Source organism: Echinops telfairi, unplaced genomic scaffold (genome assembly GCF_000313985.2).
Source record: "Echinops telfairi isolate 266 unplaced genomic scaffold, ASM31398v2 ScPeMD7_24;HRSCAF=84, whole genome shotgun sequence".
NCBI lineage: Eukaryota > Metazoa > Chordata > Mammalia > Afrosoricida > Tenrecidae > Echinops > Echinops telfairi.
The window spans coordinates 2,797,125-2,817,465 of record NW_022103921.1 but is presented as its reverse complement, the minus strand read 5'-3'; the positions used below and the strand labels follow the sequence as shown (position 1 = coordinate 2,817,465).

General features: G+C 39.6%; 1 protein-coding gene across 1 annotated transcript in view; it reads right to left on the bottom strand.

Annotated features, from left to right (window-relative positions):
- The window catches only part of UGGT2 (UDP-glucose glycoprotein glucosyltransferase 2), a 264,346-nt gene that overhangs the window by 74,291 nt on the left and 169,714 nt on the right, over nt 1-20,341 (bottom strand). Inside the window, exons 25-27 of the mRNA XM_045289053.1 lie at nt 15,072-15,164; nt 7,970-8,072; nt 2,095-2,174 (exon numbers count right to left, since the gene is read on the bottom strand). Of these exons, the coding sequence (XP_045144988.1) occupies nt 2,095-2,174; nt 7,970-8,072; nt 15,072-15,164 (276 nt within the window). The remainder of the gene's footprint in view (nt 1-2,094; nt 2,175-7,969; nt 8,073-15,071; nt 15,165-20,341) is intronic.

Genomic DNA, 20,341 nt, shown 5'->3' with positions numbered 1-20,341 from the left:
TGATTTTGGATCACTTGCTGTTCCCTTGTGCCTGTGCTTGTTAAAACCCTCTTCCTTCCTCCCCCTCGCCCCCCCTGCTCCCCTGATCTGTCATCCCGTTGTTCTCTCTTCTGGCTTGTTTATTCTGCCTATCCCTTCCAGGTAGACATGCTATGTACCATCACCAGACTGAGTGCAACGAGGCAAGAACAGAAAGTAAAACAGAAAGTCTACAACAACAACTATCTGTGTGACATTTTTGTGGAGCATCACACCATTTATCTGGAAGTCCAGGAGCCCTGCAATTTTTTTCTGAGGGTAGTAGGAATGATTCTAAGGAGTACCTGGAACCCGCTGCGCTGCAGGTTCAAGCTGCATCTCTAGCTCACTGAAGTTGATGCTCTCCCTAGACAGTGGGAACTATTTATTTGGTGGGTGATATGGGTGGTTCTCTCAAGCAGAGTGACCAGGGTGCTATGGGCAGCAAGGATGGTGCTGGGCAGGCCAACTGCATGCAGCATGGGCTGGCACTCATGGGCCGTAGCAGGGGAGGGAGCTACTCAAGGGACCTGTGCCAGACTGGTTGCAGGCTCCGATTGCTAGAAGCAGCGCCAGGTCTGTTGTGAGCAGTGAGGGTAGCACTGGGCAGGCTGATCATGCAAGGCGGTCAGCATTCATGGGCTCACTGGGTCTAAGTTCTCCTAGCTGCCCGCCTGGCTCACTCCTGCACAGATCTATAGGCTGTGTCCAAGGATCTGCAATCTGCTGAGGAGAGGGGGTGGGGTGGGATGTAAATAGCCCAGGGCTCTCTGGCTGTAGTAAATTAGTGTCTACCTATTGTTACCCACAGTGGACAGGCTATTCAAAGAGCTGGGGAGAAGGGGAGAAGGGGTGGCTGATGTGGTGGCTGTGTTCCTGGGCTGGGTGGGGCGGGGAAGGGAGGTTCAAAGTCCAGGAATACATGAATGGGGAGGGGCCAGAGAAAAGAATGCCAGAGTGAGCTCCAGAGTGAGTTCTTGTGGCTAGGTTTTGGAAGCTCTCTGTGGGCCTGGGATTACAGCCGCCCACAGACAGCGCTCTGGGGAAATATTGCACTCTAGGGGGTCTTGGCTCTTGGGTGCAGGAAAGAGTAGCAGACGCTATCCCACTGGAACTTGCAAGGGATGTGGAGAGCCTGTGGGTAGACGCCATGTCAGTCAGCCCTCAAATCTCTGTGGGCAAAAATTGTAAGAGGAGGTCTGACTCACAAACCCTAGTACACTAGGATTCTCTTTCTCACACCCGTATCCCTCTATTGGCCTCCTTACCTCTTAATTTCCCGATCTAACGACAGGAGCACCAGGCAGGTGATTTGACCTGTGTGCCATCTTGAGATACCTCTCCCTATGCCCTTACTTTAAAATTTTTTGAAACTGAAACAACTTTAAAATGGGTCAAAGGGAGATCAAATGATAAAGTCTTACATTTCCGCTTAACTACATCTGCCACAATCAACTTTATGATGCTCTGTCTGATAACAAGCCTATTTACATTTCCCAAGTCTGGTCAGATGGTATTCACTGGAGCCTCATCACACTTACAGGATATTGTTGAGCCATCAGTAAGAGTGGCTCACAGCAATAGCAATTCTGATCCTGAACACAATGAAGAGTGTATTTTCAAGCTATCCACTTGTGTTTCAATAGCAGGACGATATGGATGAAAAATATTTTATATAATAAATATTTTCTATGTCATTGACATATTATTTTATACTCATTGCACCTCAACACCTCAAAACAGTAAATGTGATAATACAATATAAAATCATTTTGATAATTTAGTGCTACAGAAATACTGAAAATGGCTAACCCAAAATAGTTTAGTTCATGTATTTCACATTTGCATTTTAATAGATGCATATCTGTAAACACATTTTCAAAAATTACTTTGTACAAACATAAATCCACATAAATTCTTCAGTTAGACTGGATTGATTTATTGAGTTAGGTTATTTTAATTCTGATGACAATTAAGGTAATTAAATTCACAATGTCTATAAAAATTACGGCCCTTTTATTTTCTTCTCAGCATTTGATAATCTTTTAAAATGAAGTTTTGTTCATTAAGACTCACCTCTGTAAAGGGGCTTCTGAAAGTTTACCCCTACAATTCATGAACAACTTTAGCTTCATGTTGATCATTTTGTTAAGTACCTAAAAAAATACCCATATTAGACGTAAGGTAAGATGAATAGCAAACATTTTCTAAACATCTTCTATGTACTAGGTACTGCATTATCATTTTACATAATTATCTCACTGATTCTCATAATTTTCTTAGAGGTAGCAGCTGTTATAGTTTGATGCCCAGAGAGATAAATTGATTTTGCCAAGGTCACACAGTGAGAAATGACAAAGGTGAGGAAATTATGCTAAGCGAAGTCAGCCAATCACCACAGGACATGTACAACATGAGTCCCCTGAGGTAAGTATAATCAGCACAGTAGGTATAGAAGAAAAGCCACTGATCTCACACTACACGGGTGAGGTACAGACAGTTGGGTGGGGGTCAGACCAAACCCAAGGAGGTACATGTTATTCTACCACAAAGAAGGGGGAATGTGGGAAGAGGGAAGGAGAAAAGGAGGGGGGAGGATAATGGCACAGGGGAAAAGGCCACTACACCACCCAGGAAGAGAGTACTGGTTATGTCTCCACAGAATTGGGAGTGTGCATGCAGACCCCACCACGATGCAGCAAACCTTGAGGGCAATGAAACCACATGGAGTAGCTCATGAAAAATGTGGGCTACAGGGTCGGCCCCAATCAGAACCAAACGGACCCCCTCCTTAGAAGTATGTGCTACAGAGGTCAACACTAAACCTACAGGTTGGGGAAAGGATCCCAAATGGAAGCAACCCAAGAAGGAAAAAGAGAGGGGGAGATTATAGACCCCATATCGACACACCAAGCCCGGAGGATGATGTCCCTGCAGAGCTGCTAAGGCACAGAGACAACTGTAGGACAAACAACAGCTCAAGATATGATGTCCCCTCACTGGGACGTACCGTGACAGAAACTGGGGACACATGGCAGGGAGTTAGTCCAGTATGAACACCCAACAGCAGAGCGAACCAAGAAGGGAACATAACAGATCAGCAGCAGGAATAAAGCAAAGCCACAAAGCCCCTGATGAGCCCCCAAAATAGACTTCAGGTTAGGAGCGGCAGTTCCCGGAATTCCCCCAGGACCAGTGGTGGGATAGTCACAAACGTCAGAGAACAAACCTGGACCTGGAATTATTTATGCTTTCTTCTTTTCTGGCTAGTTATTATTATCTTTTTTTCCTTCTCTTTTTAGTCAACCTATTGTTTTCTTTTTGTTTGGTCCCTGTTATTGTTGGTTTGCCAACCTAGTAAGACAGGCATAGGAAGCTAGTTCGAGGTGTAAGCAATGGGGCTGATGGTTCCAGAAGGACCTGCGGGGAGGAGGCGGCGGGGCAAAAGAGTGGTGAGCAAACAATGCCAAAGACAGGAGAACAACTAGGGACTTTAACAACAGGGAGGACATAGAGATCCTGAGGGTGTTGGAGCTGAGAGGAATTACTAAGAGGGGGAAGAAGGGTAATAAGCCTGATGGTGGGAAAGGAGGAAGGTAAAAGGAAACAGTGGAAAGATCTAAAAGGCAAAGCAATGGACAGAGGTATAAGCATAGGTGTGTACATATATAAATATATTAATTCATAGAGGTATTGGCCTATGTACTTATATTTATATGGTAATACACTGAGGTAGTGGATGGACTCTGGGTCTCTGCTCAAGCTCTTCCTCAATGCAAGAACACTTTGTCCGAACAACCCGGCATGCTCACACTCCTGGCACAGTCGCTGAAGACCAATGGGTGCATAAACAAATGTGGTGAAGAAAGCAGATGGTGCCCTACTATGAATTGGAATCAACTTGATGGCAATGAGGTAGGGTTTAAGAGCTCTGAGTTTAATTTCATTTCTTGTTTTTTCTTTAAAAACAAACAAACAAACAAACAAACAAAACAAAACAAACCCACCCTTGTGTCGAGGGCTGACTTTCAATAGATCGCAGCGAGGGAGTTGCTCTGCTACGTACGAAACCCCGACCCAGAAGCAGGTCGTCTACGAATGGTTTAGCACCAGGCTCCCCACGAACGTGCGGTGTGTGATGGGCGAGGGGGCGGCTGCCTTTCCGGCCCCGCCCCGTTTCCCGGGACGAGGGGCACTCCGCACGGGACCGGTCCCGACGCGCGGCGGGGCGCCGGCTATCCAAGGCCAACCGAGGCTCCGCGGCGCTGCCGTATCGTTCCTCCTAGGCCGGATTCTGACTTAGAGGCGTTCAGTCATAATCCCACTTTAATTTCATTTTTATAATCATCATACTTGCTGCTCTGAAGATCTATGTTCTATGGTTTTTCCTAAGAGTTAAATGAGACATTTCTTTCCTCTAATACATTACTTTATGCTATCAATGTTTATGAGTTGCTAAGCAATAGAATGTTATTTATCTTTACTGATTATGTAAACTGGGATGCAGTTATTTCTTATTTCTAAATTATACCTTCACACAAGTTTCATATGTAGGCAGTAATCTTTTCTGAATAATGACCCTGTCTACAAATAGGGACAAGAGCCTTGGTTCTGTAGTGGTTATGCACTGGGCTGCCATCTACAAGGACAGGCGTTTGAAACCACTAGCCGCTCCTTGGAATAAAGAAGGGCCTTTCTACTCCTGTAACAATTAGTCTCTAGAACTCACAGGGTCAGTTTTACCTTGTCCTAGAGGGTCACCATGAGTCAGCACTGATTCAGTGGCAGGGAGATGCGAATAGGGAATTGATACAGTCCAAAGCATTCATACTTGACTCAAAGCTTATACATATGATTACTAGTTGTTGCTTTCCCCCCAAAATCTGTGTCTCACAAGTGAGCTAAAATCAATGGCGAGGAGAACAAATGATGCCTAGTGGGGCTTAATCAAAGGCAGCACAGCCTAGAGGAATTACTGAAACCTAAATGAAGGTTGAACATGATAGTGGGAAAAGAGGAAAGTAAAAAGAAATAGATGAAAGAACTAGGAGGCAAAGGACATTTACAGAAGTCTAAATACAAGCATGCACATACGTAAAATATGTATATATAATAGGGAAATAGATCTATGTATAAAGGTAGCAGGCAGATATTGGGCCTCTACTCAAGTACTCCCTCAGTGAAAGAACACTTTGTTCTAATAACTGGCATTCTGTGATGCTCACCTTCTGGACACGACTGCTGAAGACAAAAGGGTGAAAAAGCAAATGTGGTGAAGAAAGCTGATGGTGCCCGGCTATCAAAAGATATAGTGTCTGGGGTCTTAACAGCTTGAAGATAAACAAGCGGCCACCTAAGTGAAAAGCAACAAAGCCCACATGGAAGAAGCACACCAGCCTGTGTGAGCATGAGGCGATGATGGGATCAGGTATCAGGCAACAAAGACTCAAAACAAAAAATCTTTTCAATGTGAATGAGGAGGAGTGCGAAGTGGAGAGCCAAAGTCCATCTGTAGATAATTGGATACCCTCTTCCAGAAGGGTCACAAGGAAAGGACAAGCCAGTCAGGGTATAGTATAGTACAGATGAAACATACAACTTGCCTCTAGTTCTTTAGTGCTTTCTTCCCCCCACTATCATGACCCTAACTCTATCTTACAGATCTGGCTAGATCAGAGCATGTACACTGGTACAGATAAGAGCTTGAAACACAGGGAATCCAGGACAGATAAACCCCCCAGGACCAGTAATGGGAGTAGCGATATCAGAAGAGTAAGAGAAAGGTGGTGGGGAAAGTGGGGAATCAATCACAGTGATTGATCTATATATAACTCTTTACCAGAGGGACAGACAACAGAAAAGGGGGGTGAAGGGAGACATCAGTCAGTGTAAGACATGAAAAAAAATTTATAAATTATCAAGGGTTCATGAGGGAGGGAGGGTGGGAGAGGGGGAAAAGGAGCTGATACCAATGGATCAAATAGAAAGGAAATGTTTTGAAAATAACGATGGCACCATATGTACAGGTGTGCTTGAAACAATGGATGGATGTATGGATTGTGATAAGAGCTGTTAAGAGCCTCCAATAAAATGATTTTTATGAAATCTGTGTCTGAAGAAGTTGTTCAGATATGAAAGTATATAAATGTAAAAAAATAAACAAACAAAAGGAAAAGTAGTAACTACAGACTTAAGTCTTGCCAAATCATACACTGAACATCTAGAATGACAGTGTTTCCAATTTTTCTAAACTAGTAAATAAGATTTGGCAATAAAAACTAATTGTTGAGAAAAACTGCATCTTAAAATCTTGAAAGAATGTACAGTGGTGAAGGGGTAAAGCCTTATGGATTAAGCCTCTGGGGAATCCCCTTTGGCCATGGAACAACTAGGTGAATAGCCTTGCTGTAATGCAGAATGCACTGGAAAGTGATTTGTTGCAGATGCACTTAGGTTAACATTTAGCACCTTATCATTTGATTTTCCTTATGTTCCGTTGCTCTAGTTCTATTAATTTTCTGCTTTCATTGTGATTGAAGTTGTTGTTTGCTTTACTTTATTTTTAAGTTATTTTAAAAAATGTTTTTCTATAAATGAAATCCAAGATAGGTAAATCTATAGACAATAACTGGATTAATGGTTCCTTGCGGGTATGGAAGACAACAAAGAGTACAAGGAAGAAGAAATTGTTCTAAACTTGATTGTGGTGATGTTTGTACAACTCTTCTTGATGTGACTGAACTATTACTATTGACTTTTATGATAGTAAATTATGTGAATAAAACTATAAAATATATACACTAGTATTATTCAGCTTGATCACTTCCGTCACTCACTAGACTTATTAATTATGTTTATGTTTCTAAAAATGTAACAAGTAAGAATACTTTCAACTTCTGAGGTGTTTTTTTATTATTGAAATGCATCTGAAAATACATGTCAAATTGGGAGTTTCCCAAAATCCCGAACATCACTTGAAAAACTCACAGCCTCCCACATTTAACTACTAAAAGACATATCACAGTTTTTGAACCTTGGAACTAAATGTGGCTCATCATTAAGAAAGAGCACTATCTCTTAATATTCGTGCTCTTCTACTTTCTTTCTTAAGACTTTCAGGTTTTTGCAGGGCTCGTGCCATCTAGTTTGAGATTTTAATTTCTAGCCTCTTTTGTGGCTAGGTAAAGTCAGATGACTAGATGGACTATGTCTACCTTTGGGAGAGTGTCCTTGTGCCTCTTTGCTGGCTTGTACAGTTAATACTAAGAGCTGGGTGGTGATCTTGATCCATTAGGCAGAAGTTGCATCAAGAGGACTGTTGAGCAACAAGACAGAAGGTGCATGAGGTCCTCACACTGTGTGGCGTTTCCTATCAACTCAAGTTGGCTTACACTTGAACTATAATTGTTGTTCGGTGCCATTGAGCCCATTACAACTCATGGTGACCCTAAGTACAATAGAGCGACACACTGCTCGGACCTGTACCTTCCTCACAACTGTTTTTGGTCTGCGCCCATTGTTGCAGATACTGTGTCATAGGTGAGAAATGAAACTTCAATCTTGTGGCCTTTGAGAGAGTGGCCAAAACAATTTAATAGAACCCTCATATTTTCCCTTCCATTAATTTTCTCTGTTGGGGTAACATACTATCTTTACAGCTTATGCTAATTAGATTTGAGCAACAGTTTCTCCAGAAGCTATCCCTCACAATATTAGGGAGACACCTAATACTGTACTGCCTTCATACCTGTACAGAAGGCTATCATTTCATTTTCTATATATAAAATAGAAGAATCTATTTAAAATACTGGATGAAGTAAAGAATCATGAGAACAAGCAATAAAAAATTAATTATTCTTTTTTTTAAAATTAATTATTCTTAACGCAGGCTTGAAAAGATCAAATATAAGTTGCAAGAGCAAAATTAATTTAGCTTTTAATATTGTCTTACAATCAATAACTGTGCCATCTTCTGTGTTTCTCTTGTCAATGGATCAACAATAGCAATGACATCAAAGAACATATTATTTTCTTGAGGGTTTATCTTTATAATGCTGGGAAAATGGAAAATAAATGAGAAAAATGTTAAGTTTATACAATTACCTAATGATCTTGGTTGTAAATATTCTTGTAAATGGCTTTCTTCTTCACAGTATTAACAAAAGCTCCAGGTTATTTAAAATAAGGAAATGAAAACATAAGTCAAATGTACTCATACAACAAAACTGGGAAGGATTATAGAAAATGAAAGCATGATTGTAGGAAATGAATAGCAAACCCCTTAAGAAAACAATATTATTACAAGTGAAAACTCAGATAATCAAGCCCAAATGTATTCTCATTGATTATCGTAAAAATGGAAACCAAGATGTTTTTGTTCTAGGTTGGATATATTGCTTCATATTTAGGAATATGATTAACCCTTTAGCACAGTTGTCAAACTTAGTTCTGCCCTCCCTCCCCCAATCAACATTGGCCTGGCTTTTTACTATAGCCTTTTAAAGTTATGATTGTCATGGAATTAACTGTTCAAAGTGTTTAATTTGATAAATTCTGAATTATACATATACATACAAACCATTACAACAATCAAGATAATGACCATAATTATTTTTCCCAAGAGTTTTCTTGTGATCTTTTATTTTTCAGTAATTTATTTGCTTTTACTGTTGAAAACATATGTAAAAACTTTCTTGCCTTGAATTTATCACTACCCAGTTCTTTCTCCTTTACGAGACTCCCAAATAGATATGGAAGCAGGGTGATAAAAATATAGTCTTGTCACAATCGCTGAAGACAAAGCGGGTGCATAAGCAATGTGGTGAAGAAAGCTAATGGTGCCCAGCTCTCAAAAGATATAGTGTCTGGGGTCTTAAAGGCTTGAAGGTACACAAGCGGCCATCTAGCTTAGAAGCAACAAAGCCCACATGGAAGAAGCACACCAGCCTGCGTGATCATGAGGTGCCAGAGGGATCAGTTATCAGGCATCAAAGAACAAAAAATCATATCATTGTGTGCTCACCTCCCCAATATGATCACTTAAGACAAATGGGTGCATAAGCAAATGTGGTGAAGAAAGCTGGTGGTGCCCAGCTATCAAAAGATATAGCATCTGGGGTCTTAAAGGCTTGAAGATAACAAATGGCTACTAGCTGAGAAGCAACAAAGCCCACATGAAAGAAGCACACCAGCCTGTGTGATCATGAAGTGTCGATGGGGTCAGGTATCAGGCATCTAAGACCCACAATAAAACCATACCCAAGGTGAATGGGGCGGTAGGGCATGGAGTGGAGACCCAAAGTCCATCTGTAGACAGTTGGATATCCCCTCACAGAGGGGTCACAGGGAGGAGATGAGCCAGTCAGGGTGCAGTATAGCACTGATGAAACACAAAACTTTCCTCTAGTTCTTTGATGCTTCCTTCACCCCACTATCATGATCTCAATTCTACCTTACAAATCGGATTAGACCAGAGCATGCACACTGCTACAGATAAGAACCCACAACACAGGGAATCCAGGACAGATAAACCCCTCAGGGGCAACAAGGAGAATAGAGATAACAGGAGGATTAGGGTAGGGTAGGGGGAGAAAGGGGGAAGAATAATGGAAAAGTGGGTGAGGGGGACAGAGGACGATGTAAGATATGGAAAAAATAAACTATAACTTATCAAAGGTTAGTGAGGTAGGGTGGGCGGGGGGAGGAGGGGGAAGAAATGGGGAGCTGATATCAGGGGCTCTAGTGGGAAAAGAATGCTTTGAAAATGATGATGGCAGCATATGTGCAAATGTGCTTGACACACTGGATGAATGTATGGATTGTGCTAAGAGATGTAAGAGCCCCAATAAAAGTATTTTTAAAAAACAGGTAAGAGCCTTAGAAAGATTGACTAGCTTCCAAAATTGTGGAAGGTCAATAAATCTATGAATGTGTCTACAAATAAACATAGTGGCTCTATTCCTTTGATTAAATTCTAATTGTTATTATTATTGTCTTTGAAATAAATTGACACTTGCATTCAGGTTGTCATTAACTCCCACTTGAGTCAATGAACCCTAGTCTTTCCATTTAGGATAAGTGTTTACATCTATCTGCTGATTCCTTGTGCTGATTACATAGTTTAACCTTCAGGGTGAGTTGTACTTCTCAGATACTAAGGCATATGGTATCTTCAGAGAGTAAACAGAAACAAAAGAAGATCTGATCTACCAAAAACTAGGAAACCTAACAAGAAAACGTCAATGTCAAAGTAGTATTTTAACTTAAATAAGTTTTATAAGCATAGTGATTAGAATAAGATAATACAATAGAACATACCAGCTTACTGATATGATGACAAGTTGGTATGCCTCTTAATTTCAAGTGGGCCTTGATCAAAAAACAAAAGACAGCTCTTTCCAGAAGATACCGATATCTTCATAGAAGCTGTTCTTAGGTACAGTCAAGTCTGTTCCGACTCACTGCAACCCTGTGTACAAAAGAATGCAACAGTGCCCAGGCCTACTCCGTCCTCACAATTATGTTTCAGGCCATTGTGGCAGCAACAGCGCCAACCCATCTAAGGGCCTTCCTCTGCTTTGCTAAGCATGCTGCCTTCTCCAGACACTGGTCTCTCGGGACAACATGCCCAAAAGATGTGAGACAACGGCTCGCATCCTTGACTCCAAGAAGCATTCTGGTCTACTTCTTCCAAGACAGGTTTGTTGGTTCATTTGGCAGTTTGTAGGACTTTCAATATTCTTTGCCAGCACCCTAATTCAAATGCATCGATTCTTCTTTGGTCTTCCTTATTTAATGTCCAACTTTCACATGCATAGGAGGCATTTTAAAATGCCATGACCTGGGCCAGGAGCATCTTAGTCCTCAAAGTAATATCCTTGCTTCTCGGCACGTTAAAGAGGTTTGTGCAGCAGATTTACCCAAAGCAATGTGTTGTTTGGTCTTTTGACTGCCGCTTCCATGAGCAAAGATTGTAGATACAAGCAAGATTAATCCCTTGACAACTTCAATCTTTGCTCTCATCATGATGTTTCCTATTTGTCCAGATGTGAGGATTTTTGATTTTATTACAGAGTTATCATCCACATGGAAGAATGCACGCCTTGATCTTCATCAGCAAATGCTTACAGTCCTCCTCTCTTGCAGCAAGCAAGGTGTGTCATCTGCTAGAGAAGGTTGTTAATAAACCTTCTTCCAATCCTGTTGACAAGACACATTCTTCTTCATATAATCTAGCTTCTCTGATTAACTGCTTAGCACACAGATTGAATAAGTATGGTGAGAGGTATAACCCTGATGCACACCTTTCCTGATTTCAAACCACACAATATTTCCTTGTTCTGTTCACTCACCTGACTCTTGATGCATGTACAAGTTCCCTAAGAGCCCAATTAACTGTTGTGGAATTCTGATGGTAATAATCCACACAGTTGAATGCCTTTGCATAGTCAATAATACATAAATAAACATCTTTCTGTTATTCTCTGATTTGAACCAAGATCTATCAGATATCAACGATGATATCCCTTGTTCCATGTCCTCTTCTGCTGCCTGTCTGAACCTTTGGCAGCTCCGTCAATGTACTGTTCCAACTGTTGTGGAATGATCTTCAGCAAAGCTTGACTTGCATGTGACACTAATGATACTGTTCTATAACTTAAACTTTTCTCTGGAAGGAGTACAAATATGTTTCTTCTAGTCAGTTGGCCAACTAGTTGTCTTCCTGGCATACACCAGTGAGTGCTTGCAGGGCTTCATCAGCTGCTGAAACATTGCAATGGGAACTCCAGCAATTCCTGGAGCCTTGTTCTTGTGCAGTTTGAGCTCCTTCCTCTAGTACCATTGGTTCTTGCTCATATGCTACCTCCTGAAATGGTGGAATGTTATTTCTTTTTGGTACGCTGTATCCCTTTCATCTTCTTTTGATGCTTCCAGCACCATTCAACAGTTTGCCCTTAGCATCTTGCAATGTTCCAATTTTCTTAAGTTATTTCAGCTTAAGATATGCTGAGTATGTTCTTACTTTTGGTTTTCAAACTCTAGGTCTTCGCACATTTCATTATAATACTTAGTCTTCTTCAGCTGCTCTTTGAAAATTTCTGTTTACCTCTCTGATTTCGTTTCTCCCATTTTTCTTAGCTACTCGACAACTAAGAATACATTTCAGAGTCTCTTTTGACATCCACTTTGATCTTTCTTTCCTATCTTTTTAATGACCTTTTGTTTTCTTCAAGAACGATTTTCTTTAAATCATCCTACAACTCATTAGATCTTCTGTCATTAGTGTTCAATGCGTCAAATCTGTTCTTGAGATGTTCTAGAAATTGTGGTAGAATATACTCAAGGTTCTATTTTGGCTCTCATGGACTTAATTTTCTTTAGTTTCAAACAGAACTTACCTATGAGCAACTGATGTTCTATTCCATCGTTGGTATAGTTGACCTGATCTGGTTTTAGTTGCTGATACTAAGCTTCTCTACTGTCTCTTCCCACAGATATAGTCAATTTGATTACTGTGTGTTCCATCTGGAGCAGTGCCACACGTTTAGTTGAAATAAGTGGTGTTGAAATAAGGTATTTGTGATGTTGAAGTCATTGGTCTTGCAAAATTCTATCCTGTGATATCCAGCTTTGTTTCTATCTCCAAGACCATGTTTACTGTTCCTTTTTCTTGTTTCCAACTTTTGCATTCCAATCAGCAGTAATTATCAATGCACCTTGATTGCATGTTTGGTGAATTCCAGGCTGAAGATGTTGGTAGGATTTTTCAATTTCTTCCTCACTAGCTTTAGCAGAGGTGCACAAATTGGAGTAACCACTGTGTTAATTGTACTTCCTTGTTTGTGAGTGCATAGGCAGGAATGCACTTCAAGATGTCTCTTGAAATGTCCTTTTTGATGATGAATGTGACAGCATTCCTCTTGAACATGTCATTCCTGGCAAACTAAACTGTATGACTTTCTGATTAAAGATGAGCACTATCAGTCTATTTTAGTCCACCAGCACATACAACATCAATATTTATGGATTCCATTTCATTATTTTAAAAACCGTTGTTATCAGGAGCTAATACAGATATAATTTCATTTCATAGCTCAATCACATCAAGCAGTGTTGTATAACTGCTACAACAGTTTCAAAACATTCTCTTCCTGCTTGAGCTCCTTCATATCAGCTCCCTTTACTTCCCCCAATATCCTCCAGGACCCCTTATTAGACTACCTGTCTCTGTAGGTTCATCAGTCCTGGGTTTCTACACCAACAAACAGAAAATATACACCAAAAACTCAAGAGGGTTACCTTCAATGACAAAATACATCTGAGAGAAAGCCCAACAAGGGAAACAAAAAACCCACAGTGTTTAAAACCAGGTCAGGCTCAACATGAATCAGGGGGGATCAACGGTCAAGATTTTAACCGTTTAAATCCAATGTTCCTAGATTCACACTTTCTACCAAGTCGGATGATTAATTGATGATTGCGGCTGTTTCTTTCTTCTTATTTTGAGTGCTGGCCCATCAGTAAATGAAGGTCCTGAAGGTTTTAATCCCACAGGCGTTCCTCCACCCATGTCATTATGGGTGACGACTTTGAAAAGGCAACTCTAACTTGGACACGTTTTGAGTGCCTCTGACTTGAGACGTCCCTCTTCTGGTACTCTCTCTGACAATGGTGGGCTTCTATTTATGGGATTATCAGCATCTGACAATATTTTGGTGCTATCCATACGGTTTTCAATGGCTAATTCTTACATGTATATAGATCGTTTATTTATATCTTAGAATAGCTGCGCTATATATAGTGGGAATACAAACTAGTTTATTATTCTAACACAGTATTTCTATGATGGCTGTTTTCATGATTCTAAATTTTGTGAGAGTATATTTTTTAACAAAATGAGCTATCCCACTGCTAGGTTAACAAAAACAAACCTTCTTTTTCTTCTAACAACACAGCTTCTCAGAAACATTAATAAGTTGGTATACAATAAAAATCTCTAAAGCAGTATAGATATAAGATGTAGTGTTTTCCAAACTAAACTGGCTAGAGAACAGTTTTCTCCCAGAATGTCGAGCAACATAATAATTTTGTATTGAACATACTTTGAGATAAGCTGCTATAAAAAGCTCTTTGAATTTTTCTCATATATCTATATCTATATATAGCTAAATTGGTGTATACTCATTGTTGTTGAGTGGGTTCTGACTTATTTTGACCCTACAGGACAGATTAAAATGACTCCACATGGTTTCTGAAGCTGTAAATCTTTATATAAGTAAAATGACACATTTTTCTCCTGCAGAGCAGCTGGTAGGTTTGAACTTAGAACGTTTCGGCTAGCAGCCCAATACTTAAGCCACTGTGACACCAGGGCTCCTCAATATGTGTATACTGTTGTTGGGTGTCTCAAGTTGGTTCCAACTTCTAGGAACTCTATGTACAACAGAACAAAATGCTTCCCAGTCCCAATCCAGCCTCACAATGGTCATCGTTGGAGCGCACACTTGCAGCCATTATGTCAATCTACCTCATGTAAGGTCTGCTTTCTTACTGACCCTCTACTTTGCCAAGCATGATGTGCTTTTCCAGGGACTGGTCTGTCCTGCTAATCTATTCAAAGTATGTAAGATGATATCTCCCCATCCTTGTTTCTGAGGAGCATTCTGGCTGTATTTTTCCAAGACAGACTTGTGCATAAGTAACTCTAAATTTTACTAATTAAAATTTATTAACTATACCTCTTATACATTAAGAATATAAAAATATTATTCATGAAGATTACCCTGAGATACGGCAAAACTCAAAAGTATCAAGTATGAAAGAAAATTTAGAAACATTTTAGTATATTACTTGAGATTTTATATCTAATGTATAATCCTTTATTGATTAGCATGTACAAATTTAATTGCTTTTCTTAATGATGCCAAATACCACAGTTTATATTTGTTTTCTAACAAAAACCCTGTACTTTTAATTTTGCTATGTTATGAATAGCAAATGACTGAGAATAGCATGCAGCGACAGAAAAACACACAGAGGCTATTAATTCTTACCTGTGATTCTCTTTAAGAAATGTGATATCATACCGAGATGAAGGTTTAGGCAAAGAAGAAATAAGAGCATCAATTTTCATAACAAGGTCACTCCTGATAAAAAAGATAAATAACGTGTGAGTTTTTGAGGGAAGACAAACGTCTACACTTCATGTCACAATGCATGCCTCCATCAAGGAGAATGTAAAATACCTTCAGTAGATAAATCACACATAAATTGACTTTCTTCCCCAAACGTTGTCACTTAAAGACAATGTAGTCTAAATAAAAGATGACTATTGCTTTTAAAACCATCGGTTTTTCTTTATCATCGCTAAGCTCTTTAACCAGTTTAAAGTGTTCTCAACAGCGTGCTAAAAAAAGTAGAAACATCTGGTGAGTTATTCAAATCAATATATATTTGCTGATTGCCTGTTATGTATGTGTCTAGACATTTTGGCCTGCATAGGAAAAGCAAAGAAATAAATAATATACCTACTTTTAGAGCATTATTAATATAGTTAAGAAATCCAGATTTGTGAAGTTTCAAACTGATTATATGAAAGTAATCAGCATAATAAAATACTTAGGCTAAATATAATCAAGTTCTAAACTCTATGCTAGAGACAAATGCATATGTTCACTAGTAATATATTGGGAAAGAAAATATTGGATACAACTTGGGAAGGATTTGTCAAGAAAAAAAGGGAGATTTTGTCAGCTCCATTTTATAAATGAAAACCTTTTGATATAGAAGAGTAGTGGGCCTTGTGAATATCTCTATATTATAAAATAGCATCTTCTACTTGACTGTATGGCCCTTCAAGGGAAGCTTTGATATTATTTCTATTTGAAGTACTTATACTTTTCACAAAACACTGCCTCCTTTAATGATCCATCAACACATATTCAATAATCCTCAATAACCCAATTCATATATTCACAAAATTCACAAAAACACATATTCAATAACACAAAACAATAATCTTGATTTCTAAACTCCCTCAAAAGCATTTACTTTATTAACTATATACAGTCTAGTTAGAAACTGTGGAGGAAATATTTGTGGATAAACGATGCTTTCCATGTTCTTATACTGGGCTGACTGCTTAAATAATGTGTGCATTGAGAGGCAGAAAATGAAAATATCTGAGGCTGCAAATAACTTAAGTTATCTGCTACGTTTTCACCTCTCAGGCCCATGTTTGTCTCTGAATGAAAAGCACCTTGAACCACAGAGGAGGAGATAAAGCGACAACCCACTGCCATAGAGTCAACTCAGACACAGAGCGACCTGCAGAGCAAGAGTGATCCCTAGAAGTGCCAGGGCTTCACAGGCACAGAACCCTCATCTTTCTCCTCCCCAGCGGTGGCTGGTGCGTCCCAGTTGCTCACAATGTGGTTACAAGTCTAATGGGTAACCACCCACATCGGCAGAGCTCCTTAGAGAGGGGCCAGGGGCACTGAAGAATGTGGTTTTCCGTAGAGCATGCAACATCACTCAGTGAGAGCAAAGGATTTCACATGCCCCTCAGCTTGGATGATGGTTCCAAGGATTCTGTCTTTGGCATCACAAGTTCTACCTGCCTAGTAAAGTGACGCTTGGCAAGTTTGATAACAGGGCTGCATATCTTTAATGCACGTTCAGATGAACACAAACTTGCTTAGCTTGTGTGCATGTAACTATTTCAGACACATATAAGAGGCTGTTCTAATTTAACATTACTGGTTTGTTGATTTAGTGTTGATTTTGTTTAAAATACAGCTTAATAGTGATCAAAACAGCTCTCCTGGTTTATATGAAAATCAAAAATATTTTCATTAATGAATTAGTCTTGAAATTTTAAAAGTTCCACAAACTGCTGAAACACATTCTTTCCGATACTAGTACTAAATTATTATAAATGTTACAACTACCTTTTACTGCTTTTTAAAGTTTCCCTAATTTTATTCCAATTACAACTGACTGTGGATATTGTCTCTATTTAGATTACATGTCCAAAGTACATGTGATGAAGTCTTGCCATTCTTGCCTCTAAGGAGCACTCTGCTGTACTTCTTACGAGACAGATTTGTCTGTTCTTTTGGCAGTCCACAGTACTTCCAACTTACGCTGCCAGGCCCACAATTCGAATGCATCAATTCTTCTTTACTCTTCTTTACCCAATGCCCAACTGCTACATGCACATGCGGTGATTTAAAGTGCCACAGCGTGGGTCAGTGACATCTCAGTCCTCAAAGTAATCTCCTTGCTTTTCAACACTTTAAAATGGTCTTGTGCAGTAGCTTTACCCCAAATGTAATGCGTCAATTGATTTCCCGACCGCTGCTTCCATGAGCATTGGTTATGGATCCAAGCAAGACGAAGTCCCTGACAACTTAAAACTTTTCTCCATTTTTATTATGTTACCCATTGCCTAGTTGTGAAGATTTGGGTTTACATTAGTTGCAATACATATTGAAAGCTGCCATCTTTGATCTCTGTCAGTACTTCAAGCAAGGCTGTGTCACCTGCATTTCAAAGGTTTTTTTGTTTTGTTTTGTTTTTTTAAATACTTTTACTGGGGCTCTTATACCTCGTATCACAATCTATACATTCATCCAGTGTGTCAAACACATTTGCCGCCATCATCATTTTCAAAGCATTCTCTTCCCACTTGAGTCCCTGATATCAGCTCCCCATTTCTTCCCCCTCCCACCCTCCCTCACAAACCCTTGATAAGTTATCAATTATTTTTTCCATATCTTACATCATCCTCCATCACTCCACACCCACTTTTCCATTATTCGTCCCCCTGGGATGGGGTTCTAGATGGATCCTTGTGATCAATTTCCCCTTACTGCCCCCACCATCCCCTAATCCTACTGGTATCTCTACTCTCACTTCAGGGTCAACAATGAGAGTAGACATATCAAAGGTTTTTAATCAGCCTTCTTCCTATCCTGATGCCACGGTTTTCTTCATATAGCCCAATTTCTCTGAATATTTGCTAAGATTATTTAAGTATGGTGAGAGGATACAATCATGACACACACCTTCCATGATTTTAAACCATGTATTATTGTATTAAATCATGCAGTATTCTCTTGTTCTGTTTGCACAACTGCCTTTTAATCCATGTGCTCAATTAACTTTTGTGGAATTCCACTTTCCATAGTTGGTTATGATCCACACAGTTGAATGCCTTTGTATAGTCAATAAAGCACAACACGCTTCTGGTATGCTGGGCTTTGAAACACGATTTACCTGACATCAGCAATGATATCCCTGGTTCTAGGTCCTCCCCTGAATCTGGCCTGAACCTTAGGCAGCTCCCTGTCAATGTACTGCTACAATTGTTGGACGATCCTCAGCAAAATTTTATGTGTGTGTGATACTGGGCCATTTTTCTTTGGAATGGGCACAAATATCTCTTCCAGTCCATTGGCCAGGTAGCTGTCTTCAAAATTTCTAGGCATAGCCAAGTGCTTCCAGTGCTTCATCAGCTTGTCGAAGCAATTCAATGGGTACTCTCACAATTCCTGGAGCCTTGTTTGGTTTTGGCTAATGTCTTCACTGCAGATTGGACTTCTGCCTTCAGCACCATTGGTTCTAGATCATATGCTACTTCTTGAAATGGTTACACAACCATACTACTACTTTTGGAGACAGTGACTGTGTGTTATTTTGATGCCTACGGTATCACTCACTACTGTGGCCTTAAAATTTTTTTCAGTATTGCAGCCCTAAGCTTGACTTTTCTTCAGTTCTTTCAGCTTAAGGCACGCTTGAGTGTGTTCTTCCGTTGTGGTTTTCTAAATCTAGGTCTTGGAACATTCCGTTATTATACTTTACCTTTGTCTTCTTGAGGTGCCCTTTGAAATTTTCTGTTCAGCTCTTTGACTACTTAATTCCTTCAATTTGCCTTAGCTACTAGACAACTAAGAGAAAGCTTCAGAGTCTCTTCTGACATCCACTTTAATATTTTATTTCTTTTTTTTTTACATTTATGGTTTTATTTAGCACAAATAAAACTCGCAAATTGGCCATCTATTCATTTTCTTCACTGCGCAGCCTGGCGTTGGGATTGGTGACTCTGATGGCCAGCTGGGCTGCTCTTTCAACGATGGCTTTGTGATTTTTGGAGGAAACACTGTGAGCATTCTCTGTACAATAAGACTTGTTGCACATCAACAGCACTTCCAGCTCCTTGACGCTGTGGACCAGTAACTTGCAGCAGCCATTGGGCAGCATGTCCTCGGTTTTCTTGTTGCTCCGGTAACCAAGTTGGGCATCAAGATCTGGCCCTTGAATCTTCTCTGCACTCTGTTGTCAATGCCTCAGGACTTGCGCCAGTTGCACTTAATCTTGACATATAGGATTAGTGCCACATGAACTTCTTGGTCCCCTTTTTGACAATTTTAGGCTTCACTGGTGGCCTGAGAGCAGCCATGATGCTGGTGGAAGATGTCTGCTTCCTCCGCCGAAGAAGAGAGGGGAGATGTCGCTTTATTTTTTTTTAGTTTTATTGGCACTTCACCCAAATATAAAATCTGATAGTTCAATCATACCAAGAAGAGTTATGCAATCATTGCCACATCAATTGTAGAATATGTTTCTCTTCCTTGTATTCATTGTTATTCATGTAATTCTCATTTTTTTAACTTATGTATATAACAAAACATTCTCCCATTCAATGATTTCTCTCTATATAATACAGGGCCAGTGGTTGTACTCTTTGTGTTGTACAACGATTATTGATGTCCCTTTCTTTTAAAAAAATTATGATTGCATTTTATTATCAGAATCTTTATAACCTGATCTTTACATATATTTGGGAGTTGGAAACACTATGTATAATCTTACAGATATATTTTCATACATACATATTTCACAAATACACAATCATAAAATTCTCCCTAGTAGTGAAGAAGAGTTGGGTGGTATTGGTCTTTTGTCAGTGGCAGTAGTAATTCCACTTGAGAGAGGTTCTGGATCATCTGGGTTATGCATGGAAATGCAGATGGCATTTCTAGTCAGAAAATTACTGAGAACCTTGAATATGGGTCATTTCTTTTTGTTATCACAATTTTTGCAGTAATATCTCAGTTTTCTTTGTCTGCCTTTCGACTTTAGAAATATGATCAGACTTCGGGTCCAAGTTTTCACGCAATTGAAGCACCTGATTTAGTTTAGAAAACAGTTCAACTAATCCTTTCATTGAAAAATGTTTTGACAACTTCTCTCCTTTCTCTTCATTATTATTTTTCTTCTTAGCATTTCTTTTCTTTTGATATTTTAAATGTGCTTT